General features: G+C 40.8%; 3 protein-coding genes across 3 annotated transcripts in view; 2 read left to right on the top strand and 1 right to left on the bottom strand.

Annotated features, from left to right (window-relative positions):
- The window catches only part of LOC137970529 (uncharacterized), a 16240-nt gene extending 10031 nt beyond the window's left edge, over nt 1-6209 (top strand). Inside the window, exons 8-10 of the mRNA XM_068817047.1 lie at nt 698-856; nt 4799-4959; nt 5391-6209. Coding sequence (XP_068673148.1) covers nt 698-856; nt 4799-4959; nt 5391-5583 — 513 coding nt within the window. The 3' untranslated portion in view covers nt 5584-6209. The remainder of the gene's footprint in view (nt 1-697; nt 857-4798; nt 4960-5390) is intronic.
- A 916-nt stretch (nt 6210-7125) lies between these two features.
- LOC137970530 (myotrophin-like) lies at nt 7126-12540 on the bottom strand. Its single transcript, XM_068817048.1, has 4 exons — nt 12336-12540; nt 11315-11428; nt 10093-10176; nt 7126-7912 (listed from the first exon to the last, which is right to left on the bottom strand). Exons 1-4 carry the CDS (start codon nt 12411-12413, stop codon nt 7802-7804), a joined length of 387 nt encoding a protein of 128 aa, XP_068673149.1. The 5' UTR covers nt 12414-12540; the 3' UTR covers nt 7126-7801.
- Nucleotides 12541-14356: 1816 nt separating this feature from the next.
- Nucleotides 14357-17500, top strand: part of LOC137970899 (solute carrier family 49 member 4 homolog) — a 10380-nt gene continuing 7236 nt past the window's right edge. Inside the window, exons 1-2 of the mRNA XM_068817543.1 lie at nt 14357-14694; nt 17187-17500. The exon at nt 17187-17500 is cut by the window's right edge and continues 350 nt beyond it. Coding sequence (XP_068673644.1) covers nt 14379-14694; nt 17187-17500 — 630 coding nt within the window. The 5' untranslated portion in view covers nt 14357-14378. The remainder of the gene's footprint in view (nt 14695-17186) is intronic.

The following is a 17500-nucleotide window of genomic DNA, read 5'->3' as shown; positions in this document are numbered from 1 at the left end:
TTTGCAATCGATTCTGGGGCAGAAGCGGTGGGGTCGATTCCCCCTTGAAAAACGTTCCCAAAGCGCTTGCGTTTTATGGCGAAAAACACAAGTGGACAGTCAGTGCACATTATAGCGTGTCCTTCATTGAAATAGTAGTTAAAAACAGAGATGGTTTCAAACGATATTACACAACCCACAATCATCCCTCAAAATCCCAGAGCATGTCCTCGAAAACCCTTTTCAAGGAGGGTCTACCTTCTGCAAGCAATTGTATTACCCACCCCCACCCCATCTACCCTTAAATTATGAATCTTCCCCATTCTTTATTTTCGAATTCCCCATAATACACTTTGTTTGCCGCCCAAATTTTGCATAAACCATTGTTTTCAAATGCACTTGGGAATATACAGTCTCCCCAAGAGCATTTGAAAACAATAGTTTATGCAAAATTTGGGGGGCAAACAAAGTGTATTATGGGGAATTCGAAAATAGAGAATACGTGTGGCAAGCACAAGTCACACCTGATCGATTTTAAAAATATCCCCCACCCCCTCGAACATAGTCTTTTAACTAACAATAGACTTAATCTTTTAGCCAACAATGTCTTAAAGTGAGAGAACTGAAGCGATCCGGTCCGACTTTTGAATCAGCACATCACTTGTAATGCAAACTGGCCGCCTTATTTATTTCTTCTTGATGTTCTCGTCAATTTCAGGGGAAAATCGAAATGTTGCGACGTATTGATTTAAGAGCCGTTGCCGAGTCTGCTGACAAAGTGAATCGACCATTTGCAAGGGGAAAGCTTCTGCGCAAAACTAGTGGAAAGAAAACGAGTTTTGTCAATGTTGGATCATTGCAAGCGAACGATTCCTGGGTTAGTATCACTATATAAGAAAATTCAAATAAGTTCTTTTTCCACTCTCACCTTCCATACTTTCAGTGTTAATCTCCCTTTCCGTGACAAATCTTGATGGAAGCAAATTAGTAGTTGCCAAAGGGATGAATGAATTTTAAGATTCCTCTCCCGTACAAAATCCTCTCAAAATTTTATGTTGCAACGTTGTTGTCCAACACTTGTTACGGGTTGGCCAAGTTGGCCACGTGACAATGTTGTCCATGATGCAACATTTTGTTGAAATCCATTTTTCTCGTAAAAAGATGGTTCTCACTCGTGTGATAAGACTGCCATGTTGGTGCACAAAACAATATCAAATTATGGCTCATGTTTTGCATTATAATAGTATTGTTCTGTGCACCAACATAGCGGCAATGACGTCAGGTGAAAACCACATACACCTGGGGCTATGTCATTAATTGTTGACACGCCAAACGATGGCGAATACGAAAATAGATTTCTACGGCCAAACAAGATAAAAAATGAAATCAAGTTTAAAAAACCGAATTAGCTATCGCCTTCACGGGGACTTGCAGCGGTCCCCCATCCAAGTACTAACCTCATTCGGAGGAGCTTAACTTTAGCTGACAGGTGGACTAGCATCAACGATTGTGATCTCTGTGTTAAATTGTCGAACTTTATAACACTTGAAAGAAAAAAAAGGAAACTAACAAAAACCCGGTGTCTTGCCGTAATGTTGTCACAGGTGCATCCTTTGTTTCGTGAGTTGTCAGTATTAAACACGCAAGGTAACTTGATCACAGGCGGGCGCTAAAATCGATGTCAAGGTGGTCAGGGTGGTCAAGGTGGCCAAGGTGGTCAGAGTTGTCAAGGTGGCCAAGGTGGTCAGGGTGGTCAGTGTGGTCAGGGTGGTCAGGGTGTTCTGGGTGTTTAGGGCGGTCAAGGCTGTTCAGGGTGGTCAGGGTGTTCTGGGTGGTCAGGGTGGTCAAGGTGGCCTAGGTGGTCAGGGTGGTCAAGGTGGTCATGGTGGACAGATGGCCAAGGTGGTCAGAGTTGTCAGTGTGCTCAGGGTGGTCAAGGTGGTGAAGGTGGTCAGGGTGGTCAGGATGGTCAAGATGGCCAAGGTGGTCAGGGTGGTCAGTGTGGTCAGGGTGGTCAAGGTGGTCAAGGTGGTCAGGGTGGTCAGAATGGTCAAGGTGGTCAAGGTGGTCGGGGTATTCTGGGTGGTCATGGTGGTCAAGGTGGTCAAGGTGGTCAGGGTGTTCAGGGTGGTCAAGGGTGGTCAGGGTGTTCTGGGTGGTCGGGGTATTCTGGGTGGTCATGGTGGTCATGGTGGTCAAGGTGGTCAAGGTGGTCAGGGTGGTCAGGGTGTTCTGGGTGGTCGGGGTATTCTGGGTGGTCATGGTGGTCAAGGTGGTCAAGGTAGTCAGGGTGGTCAGGGTGTTCTGGGTGGTCGGGGTATTCTGGGTGGTCATAATGGTCAAGGTGGTCAGGGTGGTCAGGGTGGTCAGGGTGGTCAAGATGGCTAAGGTGGTCAGGGTGTTCTGGGTGGTCAGGGTGGTCAGTGTGGTCACAGTGTGAGCATTAGATCATATATGAATTTTGCTCTGTATAAGTAATAAAATTATTATTATTATTATTATTATTATTATGATTATTATTATTATTATTATTATTATTATTATTATTATTAACAGTTGCACTGCTAGAGCAATGGCAACGACATAAAAAATTGTGTTAATAATAAGAGAATTGACTAGTACATCACGTGTCGGCATTTAAGTACACTGATTTCCTTGCCGTACTCTGCAAAACAATAATACAAAAGACAGTCCAAGGTCTTGAGGATAAGTACGTACATGAACTAACATACACGGCATTTAACAATTATTTTCCAAGTGGAAGGAAATAGATGTTTTAGTTTATACCACGCAAGTTGAAAAAAAAGAGAACCAACAAACTGCCTTATTTTTATAAAATGTGGTCGGAAATTTCAAATCTCGCTCGCCGGTTACTCGGAGGTGAATATATAGTAGTTGGATAATCACCTCCGGGTTAGCCAATCATAGCGCGTGGAGAGCACTATTCACTGGTGTGGTACATTTATTTAACAATTATTCGCAGAAGGGGAGGTGAATAACGGTGAATAAAAACCGAGACGAAGTTGAGGTTTCTCTTCACCGATATACACCGAGCCTGAGGTGAATAATTGTTTTAGTATAATTACATAGGTAATTATTTAAAAAATATGCATTTTCTTTAAAACAAGTAATTTCTTCTCCTTTCATCGGCCATTTTGAAAAAACTGCTTGGGTGATTATCGAGCAATAATCACCTCAAGTGCACCCAATGAGCGAAGAGAATTGTCAATAATCACCTATGTAATTATACTATAAATTAATTAATGACTATATCCACCACTAGCCACCGACACTGAGGTGAATAGTTGTTCTAGTATATATTAGAACAGTGCGATAGTATAGCACAAAAATAGGATTTTAACTCATTTATTCCTGCAGCTATTACAATATTTTCGGGCGCAAATTCGCGCTACTTGCTGGGAGGTGAAATATTAAGGGCATTCTGAGTTGATAGCCACTCCTGGCAGAGCGCACCATTAACGATATCTACTAGTACTGATTTCGTATATTCTCATAGGAAATGATTCATTCTCTATCACAAACGGTGAACTTGCAAACAGACACTTTTAAATTGTTAAACTTTCGAAAAATGGAATAGGATGCCTCGAGTTCTATGGAGGTTTTGCACGGCAGCCATGTCGCGTGGCAGGAACAATGAAAATGTTTTGCATTAGAAAGAACATTTGTTCACATAGGATAAAGAATCTATTGTTCCTGCCATGTAACATGGCTGCCGTGCAAAACCTCTATTGTGGTCACTAGGGAGCTTTAGCAACGACTACGGCAACGGCAGCGAGAACGTCGTCGTAAAATGTGAATTTGCGTTAGTGTAATCGCTTCGAGACTATTCCAAGCATTTCACGTGACAAAGGTGTTGCAAACCCTAAAGAACGAAACTAGTATGAACGGCGCTCAGTTTAGGAAAGAAAGTGAAAATTTAGCCTAACGCGCTGACGTTCTCCCTAAAACCCCAAATTTGGTGATTTCACGTTGTTGTTTTGCTGACGACGGCAAAGAAATAGACAAAAATGAAAAAATGCTCATGCAGAGCGTGCAAAGCTATTGCTTTCACTCTCTAATTATGCAAATTTGTGACGTTCTCGCTGCCGTCGCCGGTGTAAGGGAATTTAAGCAAAGACGACGCTTACGGCAACGAAAACGTCAGTACAAAATATAACTGAACGCTATCGCAAGTATTTCGCAATTATTCCGTCTTGTTCACCTTGTACAATGCAGGCGAACTATCCTATAACTGGTGGGTACGAACGGTTTTAAAGTCAAAGATTATTTTTTTTATTAGCTTTGCCTTTATGATACCAAAAAAAACAACAAGAAAACAAAAAAAACAAGAAAACAAGAAAACAAACCAAACATACAGACAATGTATACAAAACTATGGAAGGGACATTGCAACAGCTGCGTAGCCAATTACTGCGGGCATTTTCATTTGATCACGTCGTCAAAACCTAAAATTTTGTGATTTCACGTTGTTGTTTTGTGGAGTACGGCAGAGAAATGCACGGACATTTGTGCTGCACGTACAGCACGTGTATTTTCCCTTTTTTAACCAATGATGTTCTTGCTTTGTGGCGTTGCTGTAGCCGTAGCCTTCGTCTTTGCTTAAACTCCCTGTTGTTAAAGTTCCATACTGACTGGGAACTGAGACCATTATCGGGGTATTACGAAGTTACGGAGTCCTGCAGCCTGGAACTTTACCCCGTTGCCAAGCAACTACTAGCTAGTCAAAAAATGAATGACTTGTTCATGACAATGGAAAAGTGCATTATATATTACTCCTTGTTGTGCTTCTTGTTTGCAGGATCTAAATACCCTCTCTGACAAGATTCCTTCGCGTCAGCCCGGCAATATTCTCGTTAGCGCAGGTGTCCGAGTTCTAAAAGTTCCCAAAAGGAGAGTTGTCGAGTTGATGCCCAAGGGATACATAGAAGAATTTCAAAAGAACTTCTTTTCTAGACACAGGTAGGCTAGCTCGCACTGAAGCTTGGTTTGAATAAACTTCCTCTACGTTTTGGTGACAGAAATATCCCCAGCGCTGCCTTTTAAAATAAAATTGCTGTTAGGAGAATATAAAGTCTCGTGATCTCGTCACATATCGCGCTGGTATTTGTTGAGAAGGCCATAACTGCTGGATTTTTCCACTAACCTGGCAAGGCTTGGTCATTTGATGCTTTTTTTTCTGAAATGACATCGTGCTCGGTGGGATGGGCCGTAAAGGAAGACTGTTGGCCTTCGTTTTATTCTGTGGTGCCGCAACATTTCAGAAAATGGGAAACTGTCAACTCTCTTTTCGTGGTCAAGTATTCCAACTTCCTCCTAGAAAACAGCTCATTTAGGTTTTTTTGTGCACGTACCTTAATTTATATCTTGTTCTTAATTCTTTGCTCTTTTAGGTATCTCACGGAAGAGGAAGTTTACAGTGATTACGTGGTAGCCGAGACATGGTTAGAATATCGCAAAAACGTTTTACGCAGCGTAATCGATGTCAAAAAAGGACGTTTGGTAGCGAATGTATCTGCTGCAGCAAAAAATTCTTCTGGTCCGTTAAACAAAGGGGCACCCCGGGACTTAACAAAACCAAGTTGAGAACGCCGCCATCAGCGACCTGTCAGCCGTATAGAGTGCCCCTTAACCGACGAAGCTCACCATTTTTGCCGCAAAATTCCACGAAGTCAAATGGAAAGTTCCAATTTGCTTGACCGTCCGATTCCGAGTATTTGAGATCACTGCTTTGTATGTGTAAGCGAATGACAACCGTTTCGTGGGACGGCAGTTTCGAATTCCATTTGCCCAAACCACTCCTCCTATCGGCTCATGCTCGTAACAGGCACACGTGACACTCTCTGGTTAGCCCAAGAATTAAGCAAACGCTCGGTTGCTTGGGTCAGTTTTGCGCTACTGGATTTATAGTTCCACTGGATTCATTGAACTTTCTGAATTCCAAATTGAAATTTTGGCTCAGATACGTCCCTTATTAAATAATTGATGATTGCCAAGTATACTCATTCAGAAAGGGAAAACCTTCCAACCAACATTGCCCCAACAGCAAATGCAAAAATTAATTTTCCACTCTATGCCAGAAGCTCATTTTTCTATTATCCGTTGACCATTTTTCATCTTTTCTTGGTCCATTGGTTCTTGGTCTTGATGTGGCATAGGCCATAACTTTAAAGGCTTTACAGAGAATAAAGCAGGAAATTTTGCAAAACATACCCTTGCATTTAAAGAGTGATTATTTATATATAAATCAAATCTGCAACGTGAAATGACCTATCGAAGGAAAACGTGATAATCCAATTTGGGTGCGTTCGATTGACCGTATTCCGGAATAGGAATACATGGAATGTAAGTTAGCAATCCTTCGTTTTTACGGAGATTTATATTAAAATTGTCAATCATCTGCTAAAATGCTATTTTAAACATATTTTTATTATCCTTGTGGCTTCGAAACGCGCCAAACATACCGTTTTAATCATCACTCCACGTATTCTTATTCCGGAATGGCGTCAATCGAACGCGCCCTTAGTTACAATTACGAATTTTGATTGTCTGATCAGTTCTTCGTTTGAGCACCGTTTCTTAGTTTCAACTCAGGCTCATTATACCTGGATGGCTGTCGCATACTGGTCTGTAGAAATTAAATAACTAAAGGTGCAATAATTACGAAAGAGAAAGAGACAGAAATATTAATTTGTATTTGAAATGACGTTTTTGTTCCGCGACGTCGACCTCATAAATCTTCAGGTCTCCGTGAACCACCAGCGTCGAACGGCCCGGGGCTCCTTTTAACAGCATGCACAAAACTCTCCAAAATTCGGAATGAAAAGCTGTTTTCAAATTTTTTATTTCTCTAACTTTACATCCTTGTTCTTTAACATATCAATTTGCTTTTGGGGGAAGCATCGTGAACGGGCGTGCAACATTCAAATTTGTTTCAAAACTGCACGAAGATTATGTGCGCTTTAACGCGTTTTCGTCCAGCTATAGTAGATGGGTTCAAGGCAAGCAGTGATTTTTGCCGACAAAAACCCATCAAATAAGCTCCTGACACAGAATGCAACTTAATTTAAAACAATATTTTGTAACTAGTGATCAAGTAGAACGGCAACTGGACCAATTAAGAGCGGACATTTTTAGAAGACAGCTTTATTTCATATTTCAAAATCATATTTCAAGGACAGATAGAAAAAATAGTTAAAGCATATATATCGTTTGCATTCCACTTAAGTTGGTCCATTGAATGTAATTTGTTATAAAATTAGATCACTTTTTCAAATCAGACCACATTAAACAAAAACGCCTAGTTGATTATTAGAGTTCAAGTCAGATTTTACTGAAAGTACAGTGCTCTTAAATGACTGTGGAACGTATTCACGACTAAGAGAGCAACGCTTATTGATTGAGTTTAATGACTGGTTTAAAAAAATCTCGCGCCACTTTTTTAACCAATAAAGAGCAAGAACAAAAGCCATCTCGATTTGAAAGCGCACGTTTTCCCGCGCTTTGAGCGAATTGATTTCTGATTGGCTTAAAGCGCAGCTTTCACTTGTTGTAATTGTTTTGTTTCTGGTGTTACTCGTCACTCGGGATAAACTGCTTAAAACCGCTAAAATCTCTTATTTTTGGCCCCATGACATGCAGTTGAGAAAAAAGGGGCGTTGACTTAAAATAAGCCAGAACGAGAACAAACATTTTTGAGCTGGGTCTAAAAGAAAAGCAAAGCACAGGATATTGCTAAATATGGATCAAATCTCCGTTCAATTTTAAGAATGCTTTATGATGAGAGACTTTCGAAATCTAATGTTTACTTTTTCTTGTAACTCTCCAAGAATTTCTGAATTTGTGTAAAACCATGGTCTTTCGCAATATCAAAAGCCGTTTTTCCCGTTTCGTCCTCAATGTGTGGATCAGCTCCCTGTAAAAACAAAACAGGCAATATGAGTACCTACATGTATAATAGAACCAAGCAGTCAAAATTCGGTTTTGTTACTTAAAGCCGAGCCTACTCAAATTTCCTGGACCAACTTCTGGTAATTGTCTTGGATTAAGGCGTAGTCTGCTTAGCAAGCGTTTCCCTGCATTTTCAATATTTCGGCGGCGCGAAAAATGGATCGAGACAAAACGAGGAGGAGGGCTGTCTCTCCAGGACTTTTACTTTATCTCGCTCAACTTTCGTCCGGCCAGAACATCAAATATCTTGCATGTTCCGGCACGGCACATCATTATACGCGAGTCTAACAGGTGCGTGCGAGCTTGAAAGCAAAGAGATTAGAACACGTACGGCAAAGGCAGAAAACAATGGGCTGGATGAACAATAACAACAGCTTTCTACGCTCTTCTCGTGGGTTTTACAATTTGTGTATTTGTTAAACCTTCTGGTCTTGACAACGGTGTGAAATTATCTGTTTCCACTCCAGAAATCCGCTTCCCGTGCGTACTACTTTCATCTTCTGGTACGTTGACACACCTTCTGTGGTGAACGCCAGTCTTTTAAGACCCAGTAATACGAGCAACATTTTTCGTGCAACTTGTCGCGCAACAATGTTTCGTTGCAAGTTTAGATGGTATGTTGCTCGTATTACCACCTTCTTGCGCAACAAATTTTCACGTTGCAAAAAGTAAAAGCGACCTCTACTTTTTGCAACGTGAAAATTTGTTGCGCAAGAAGGTGGTAATACGAGCAACAAACCATCTCAACTTGCAACGCAACATTGTTGCCCGACAAGTTGCATAAAAAATGTTGCCCGTATAACTAGGCCTTTAATTAACATTCGCAAAACAAAATAAGATATCGCGATTTAAACAATGAAATTAGTAAAGATGTCTTTACGAATGAATTGGAAGCGAATTGTTTGATTCGATCCTTTCTGCTTTTCTTATTTCATTGCAGACGGGCAAGCCGTCCATAACGGCAACGACTCGATTTACGTGATAAGAGCAGGCACGTTATGTTAGGCACAGGCAGCCTCGATACCATTAAGAGGCCAGGTCACTAACTTAAATGGCTCCGTTAATGCTCGTTCTGATCAAGAACATCAAACGTGCAGCGTTTAAGGTGATATACATGGTGATTCTCATTTTTACGCTTGACTTGACGTTTCGTAAGCCATAACATTATACATGTTTTAAAATCTTAAACTTGTGTATTAAACTGGTAACTAGGTCTTAAAAGACCTATGCCAGCAATCAAACGATACTACTTTTTCAACGTTGGTTTACGTAAAGAAAACTTAGAGATGAAGTTACCACTCTCTCTGACTAAATTCGCCAAATAACATTTTAAAGTCTACGGATTTTAAAGTTGTTCCATTTTAAAATGAGAGTCGTGATTTAAAAGAACCAAAATGATCGTGCTGCACGTGCGGCACGCATTTTTGAACAATTCCCTGCCGTACTCGTCAAAACTACTACGTGAAATGACCAATTTTAAGGTTTTGACGACAACGCGGACAAACCACAGTGAATCTTTCAGTCTCACTCTTTACTTCAAATCCGTCCTTACCAATCCAGTTATAGGACACTTCGCTCATATTGAAGAATATAAACAAGATGGAATAATCATGTAGTACTTAGAATAGCTCAAACTTATATTTTGAAGTAACGTTTTCGTCGCCATAGCCGTCGTGGTTTCTTAAGCTCCCTATTGGTTTAAGAAACGACAACGGCTACGGCAACGACAACGCTAAAAATCAGTGATATTATTGGTTGAAAGAGGAAAAAATGATCGTGCTGCACGTGCGGCACGCATTGGTACATTTCTCTCCCGTACTCGTCAAAACAGCTACGTAAAATGACCAATTTGCAGGTTTTGACGACAACGTGGACAAACAACAGTGAATCTTTCCTTCTTTCTCTTTGCTTCAAATCCGTACATGCCAATCTGGTTGTAGTATACTTCGCTCATATTGTTCAACATAAACAAGATGGAAACATGGTGAAACACGTAGAAAAAGCTCAAACTAATAGTTTGAAGTGACGTTTTTGTCGCCGTAGCTGTTTCTTAAACTCCCTATTGCTTATTCAGCTTATTTAAGCAATGCTAGTCGTATCCCATTTCTTCCTTTCCACCCCTTGATGTCTCGTGGTATAACTCACTTCTTCCAAAAGCAGTTTTGCAGTTTGAAGGTGATCTTTATCAACAGCTGCCATCAGCGGTGTCATACCATCCATGTCTTGGTACTAGGAGAAAGAAAAAAAAAGCATCGGAGCTTTATCCCGAAGATCTCTTGATGTCATCTGAGCCGAAAGGATCTCGAACTAAGTATCATTTCCTCAACGTTGGAAAATTATCAACAAAGTTTAAAGTTGGAGCCTCCGTAGCGCAAGAACAGTTACGCTCCTGATGATCCAAGAAGGATTCCCATTCTTCTTGGATATAAGTAAAAGGGACGATTCAGTTTCATTGCGTTTCGTATGGGGTCAAGAACTTTTATAAACTGGCCGAGAAGCAGTCACTCTGTGTAGAGTGGAAAAAAGTAGTAGAGCGGTTTTCAAATGAGTGCATGTCGAAAGTAAAATTTTACGCGATTGCGATCGCTACGCTCAGTGATTGGCTTAGAAGTCTCGCTCCAGTAAGGGGAAACCAAAACCAATCGCGACTTGCACGTGCGATTTTTCCCGCGCTTTGAGCAAGTTACAGAGAATTGCTAGGAATTTGGATTCGTTCCTTGCGCTGTTTGCAGCTGCTGTGAGTGGTCGAAGTAATAACTTTGGTATTGGTTTTACGACACTTAATTGAAAACCGCTGGATATAGTAATAAAAAATATCCCCGGCCCACTTATCAGTGGGATTGTCTCCTTCGATGCCGCGTTGTGGAATGTCATGCAAAGCTCCTTCAGTGTAACAACCCAAAAGACAGTTGCAATATATTATTAGAACTCTTTGTCATTCTGTGGTTGTTTCAAGGACGACACCTAGTTGTTCATTTCGCTCGGTCATGGAAATAACAAAAATAACGAATGAACATTTCAAGTGATGCCTTGAGCTGCTTTTGAAAATTTTGATCCAAGCTTTTCGCTAATCATCATTCCCTGATGATGCCGTAGAAAGGCGAAAGCTTGGATTAAAATTTTCAAAAGTAGCTCAAGGCCTCGCTGAAATTTTTTTTCTAATGAAATATGCTGTTAAAGGACAAAATAAGCCCACACAAGAATAGGGGAGATCTCTTTCATTAGAATGAGTGATCTACTCCTGGATCTACACTTGAAATCTGATGCGAGTTGGCAGTGGGTATTATAGAGGTTAAATACGACGAGAATTTTAAAGCCGGGTGAGTATAGTGTCATGATAGACAAATCACGAAAATTCACCACTCACGTCGATAATGGCCATTTTCCCCAACAGAAATCTAACAATTGGGACTTTGCCTGCGTCCGCTGCATAATGAAGGGCGTTCCGGCCATGTTTCACCTCGGAATTAATCTCAGTACCCTGCAAATAAAATCAACGAAATATTTCACAGACCGTGACCGATTGCTTGAAAGTCTCGAAAACTATACGAGCACGAAAAGTGGCTTACATAATTATTTAATTGTTTTATTTACTTACTTAGGTTTTTGCCACAGTAGTGGAAGTTCCACAACAGAGTAGGACTCCGCCGGATTTAATTAGATTGCCCAGCAGAGGCCGAGTTCAAACATCTCACACGAAACCAAGCTTTTCATTTGCCTTCAAATAACGTTTTTGAATGAAAGATGCGAAACCGAGAGGGGGCATGCATCGATGCCAAACACTGACAGTAATTTACATTAATTTGGTTTTGATAGCTGTTTTGGAGCACTCCATTGCCTTATTCTTGAAATGACCAAAGGATACTGTATTTTTAGCTTCTGGTCGTAAGATGAAAAGATATATTAAAAGCGCTTTTGGGATACGAATGTATACTATTCTGACTAAATTACTAAAGTAGATAATTTAGCGAGTCTATGAAATTAAGAATTCGGTCTATGAAAAAAATTGAATTGTCAAGTAATTTTAATGAAAGGGAGACAAGTACTTCAAATCACTGAGAAAAAGAGAGATAAAGCCCTTATTTCTGAGCTTCCTCCGCGATACGTTTCTCGAGTTCTCGGTAAACGAACTCAACATTCTTCCCAATAATATTAACGTCTGATCTTATTTCAAAGAAACCTGTTTGTAAATTCGCTTACAAAGAGTTACAGAATTAACGAGCTAGACATCTGGAGCGCAAATAATCCAACACAGACAAGAATTAGTCGTGTACATACCCTAAACGAGAAAACACCTTTTAAGGTTGACGGCCGGTGAGTAAAACCATCGGCGTTACGTTCATTGCATAGTAAAGTAGCTCGAGCATCAATGTTTAGTAAGTACTTACGGGCCTACTTAGATGCTTTTCTATATAGTTCAGGTCCCCAGTTTGGATTGCTAAAATAAATTCCTCGCTGGCACTCATAACTGCGACAAATTTTCACGAACAAAATCTGGAGGCGGAAGGCGAAAACCACAGACTGTACGATAGCTGGCAGCTAATTTCATTTAGTTTTCAAATGACCCACCAGCCCTGAAGCGCAATCAACCGAACGATTTTGATTAAGTGGTCAGATAAACACTATACATGACAGCATAAATTTGATCTTCTGTGTGGCACCCGATGAGACCTGCCGGGATGTCATTGCTGTCGCATGTAAACAATTCGGCAACAATTCGCAACAATTCGGCAACAATTCGCAAGGAGTGGAAAATGTTATTCCTGGTTGTCAAAGAATGATTTATTTGCGAAAGAAATGGGTATCCCTTGCAAAAATAACTTTATCTTTTCGTGAAAAGTTGCAGAATGAAGAAGCAGAATAAAGGTGCAGAATAAAGCTCCTTTCAAAAGTTGGGTGTGGCCACGCTGACTGATGATTAAAGCTTGAGCTTTAATCATCGAATTTAATCATCGAAGCTTTTCTTTCTCTTGTTCGCTTGACAAGCCTTTTGGTGGAAAAATTGAAAAAAATTGAGTCAACTTGTGTTGAAAATTGTCAGGAGTCAAAAGAAGCAACTCCGACATGTCTATTGTTTGCAAAACGCCTTCGGGTGTCCAGTATATTTTCTTTGCGAGTTAAGTGTCGAGATCACAACCTTGTCAGCTTAATCGCGATCGGCTTAATTAAAAATCTCAACTAGCCTTAACAAAATCCGGAGGAAAATGAGGCCCCTTAACTTAACTAACTTCTTGCTCAAGATTCTGATTTCTAGCAAAGTTTCCCAGAGAAGAACTAACTTACGGGTCATCTGATATTAGGCGTTTCATTTTAACAATACTAACGAGTTTGTTATACTGAATTATAAGGGCCATATGAGCGAATTGACTCAACGGGGAATGCGAAGCTCTTAGTCTTGCCAATCAAAATGATTTAGAAGTTCAGTTTAATTCAGTGGATCCTTTTGAAATTGGGCCAATCTGTGTCTCTTCATCTCGTAATCCACACTGCTTTTATCAACATTTTCCATCGCCTTAACAACTTTAATTAGAAGTCTTGCATACCGTTCATAATCAACCATTCCCCAAACAAAAAAGTTGACAGGTACATGTTTGAAATTGATAAGGCCAGGAGAAGCTCGCCACCAAAAGCCTAAAAACTTGATGAAAGATAGATCGACAGTTGAATTAGGCTTTAAACAAGTAAGCTTAGTGTGGACAAGAGAGGGAGAAGTAATCCTATACACTTACCATCGTCTTTCTCCATTTTTGCTTCTCTGAGTGTGGGAAAGTGGGCCTGCGATGTTTCGGCACAGTCCGGAGAGGCTCAAAAACGGAAGCGGGGAAACATATCGCCCAGGAGAGAACTCTTCTCTGTAACGCATTTTTCAGTATATATTTTGTCGCGAGGAAATGTAAAATTATTTTTCGAAGTTTTGTCATCCTACCCAGACTACTCACGGGCAAGAAGTGTATTATTTATATCCTTTTTCATCCCGCGTTTTGGAATAATCCGTATATTCCGTGTTTCAAAATATTCAATATTTTCCGTGTTTTAGAATATTCCATACACTCCATAAATTAGAATATTCTGTGTATTCCGCAATTCCGCCATTCCATTCTTTCATTCCACCAGTCCATCGAATAGGGTCACCCAAAGGAGGCAAGCTTTCGATTGGCTGCTATTTCTAAATCTGTCAGTTGTAATCTCTGGTTGTAAATGTTGTTTGTTCTCTTGGACTTAAGTGAGTTATGGAATGTATCCTTTGAAAATAATTTTACTCCAATTATATTTCTTTGTGTTGACACGACGGGCTTTTTACATACAACGGAAAGCTATATTAAGTAACTTGGTCACGGTCACGCGAGAAATACGACAACGTGACTGACACGTTACCAGGCTCTTAACTCGTTCCCAGGTTAAAATCTGGGTATTGATCATTGTTGTCACAGATGTTATCGATGGATACTGCAAGCGACGATTCTGTCCTTATAGTAAACGATCCAGAACAATCTTCACTCTTAACTCCAACAGAATCAACACTTCAAGTAAGCTGTAAGATATACAAACGAAGATGGTATGTTTTAACCGTTTATACAGCCCAAGCTGTAATTTTCAATATGACGTGGAACACTTGGTCACCTATCCAGAAGCCCTGCAAAATTTCTTTTGGATGGACGGATTTTGATCTTCTTTTACTATCCTCGTGGGCTCCAATTGCTTATCTTGTTACTTCAGCTCCACTAACTTGGTTAATGGATAGGAAAGGTGAGAAAGAACTTATTTTGCGTTACGAAATACCCAGGCCGGCCGGCGTCTCGGCCGGAAGGAAGAAACCAACTTATGCTTCATGAGTCCCTTCAAGGGGGTGGGGGTTCTGTGTTGCTTGTCTGAAGTTGAAGAGGTCTCGTGTCGGTGCTTTGTCAATGTTTCACATTGTTGTGACCGTTGCTGCCGGAAATGTAAAGAAAGGATGTCGTTTGTCGCGATTTCACTTTAAGCGCGCGCTGTCGCTACTTTTTAGGTCATGTCGCTTGTCGAAATTTATGCGCCGATCAAATCGAAACTTCAACATCCCCCACCCGGGCAAAGCTCTGGGATTTGCATGATTATCTCCTGTTCCCGGGGAGTGGGGAATTTGACCTTTGCCTTCGTGTGGTGGGGAAAATTGAACCGGAAGTCTCAGGATTTTTTTTTCCGGCGACGAATAATGCACCTATCAATGTTAAGCCCCAGGGTGGGCTACCTATGGGAAATTGACTCAGAGAGCCTTCTCCTGGGTAGGGATTTTGACACGTATGCATTGCCCCATGGTCGGGAATTTGACATGTCCGCCATCTTGGAACACCAAGAGAACCTGGAGATGAGTTATCCTCAACCTTGGTTTTGATGGGACTTCTCTTGCTTTCCTGATTTTTCTGGACACCATGGTTGAAAGAAAGGTAAGCGAATCCATCTTCAGGGGTGGATCCATTATGGTTTCCAACGTTTTACGAAAGTCCGTCAAACATGGGAAAGGGGACTATGCAGAGTTAAAATCTAAAATTTTTCCGGGAGAGCATGCCCCTGGACCCCCTAGAAACTATTTTGTTGTTTTTGAAATCGGTCATTATCTTATCATAGATCCGCTCCTGGTCTTCTCTTTTTGTAAGTAAGGACCATCACTTCTATAAGTCCTTTTTTCGTGATTGCTTTTTGTTTATTTCTACATATTCATGAATTTTCCACTCTTTCATGGTGCATGCTTGATTGATTCGAAAGCTGGTTAATATTGTTTATGTTGTTTTGCTTAATGTTAGGTTCTTGTTCAGTAGCGTGTTCTTGTTCAGGTTTCGTGTTACACGACAAAGTTCCATCAGCTGTTAAATGGGAATTTGAAATCGACAGTAAAGAACATTGGTGTTCAAAGAATGAGAATCTAATGAAAAAAAGTTACTCTAGGGCAGGAAAGTGATGTTCTGAAGGTTCCCGGGGGTGGGGGAATTTGACAGTCTGTAGGTGCCCAGGGGTGGGAAATAATTTGATGCTAGCTTCCACGAAAAATGTCAAATTCCCCTGGGTCAGACAGGTCAGTTTCAACGGACATTTTGGGTAGTTCCTTGCTGTGGGGACTTTTAATTTTTATCGACCCCCATCAGCCTCTTGAAAGGGGATTTTTTAACCAAGATTTGAGCCCTTAAAATAAGGGTCAGTGTGCCCTCAGCGGACAAGATACCACCATCAAAACAAGCCCAACTTTTTGTAGTTGACTGGCCACCAAGCCCCTGTTATGTGAAGGGATCTTTCTCCTCCAGGCCTTGGTTGTTCAAAAGGTGGATACATTTTATGCTATCCATCGGATATACTACCATCCACGGGATAAACACTAGCAAAACCAACTGAGTTACGGCGGGTCTAATTTGCAGGTCACAGGTCGCAGGTCGCGGGTTGCAGGTCATTGTTTTACCAATACAGAAAGTATCCTAAACATTCTTAAAAGCTAACCTTAGGCCTAAAGAAAAGTTTTTAGGCCTAAGGTTAGCTTTTATGAATGTTTAGGATACTTTCTGTATTGGTGAAACAATGACCTGCAACCCGCGACCTGCGACCTGCAAATTAGACCCGCCGACTGAGTTATCCAGTGGATAGCTATTTTTAGTGGAAATGTGCTATTCACCCTTTGAACAACTGGGGCCAGAACTTTTGGTCACATATACTGTATCAGGTTTATTTTATGAATAACTTGTAATGAAATGAAAATTAATAGGAAGTTCATCACAGGTAGATAAGCAACTTACAGTAAGGGATTGCAAGGAAAAATCCAAGGAGGCTCTTGCAGCTTATCTTGTGATAACCTATTATTTTATTTCTAGTTATACTTAAAATCATGTCTAACATACTACTTCTTGCTCTTTGTGATGATACACTACTACAAAATATTGAATAATATCAGGAGCTTGTTAAGGGGGGCCTTTATCTCCCATACTTGGTCTAGCTCCAAATCAACCCTTTCCCTAGTAGATTTTTTTGTAGTTCACCTCCCTTGGGAGATTCAGCACGCCCACTGCTGTAAAAGCCAATCAAAGCAGAGCTATGTCAGTCAGCGCCAAGGGAAATATGATAATCTCTTGAGTAGATTTATTTATAGAATGCCTCCCTTGGAAGCTTCAGCGCGGTTGGTTGTAATGAGATCTGTAACCTTTGAATAATATCAACTTTAGTTGTGGTGCGATCTGGTTTTTTCTCACTAACTGCTACTAGTAATATTAATTTGCTCTTAGGTCTCAGAATATCTGTTCTTTTGACCGCTCTTCTCTCCGTTTTGGGAAAAGGACTTCAAATCATTCCTTTTGATGACAGAAAAGTGCAAACAATTGTCATCCACCTGGGTCAGTTCCTTTTAATGGCAGGAGGACCTGTGGCTATTGGAGCTCCACCCCTTCTGTCTGCGACATGGTTTCCTGTTGATGAACGCACCACTGCAACAGCTATTGGAGCATTAGCAGGATATTTTGGAACTGCCATTGCATTTGCTGTCGGACCCGCTATGGTGCCAGCCAGTAATTATGATAATTCATCGGATATAAATCTGGCA

Source organism: Montipora foliosa, chromosome 9 (genome assembly GCF_036669935.1).
Source record: "Montipora foliosa isolate CH-2021 chromosome 9, ASM3666993v2, whole genome shotgun sequence".
In the NCBI taxonomy this organism is placed as follows: domain Eukaryota; kingdom Metazoa; phylum Cnidaria; class Anthozoa; order Scleractinia; family Acroporidae; genus Montipora; species Montipora foliosa.
Note: the sequence above shows the minus strand (reverse complement) of the source record. Positions and strands in the feature narration are given on the sequence as shown.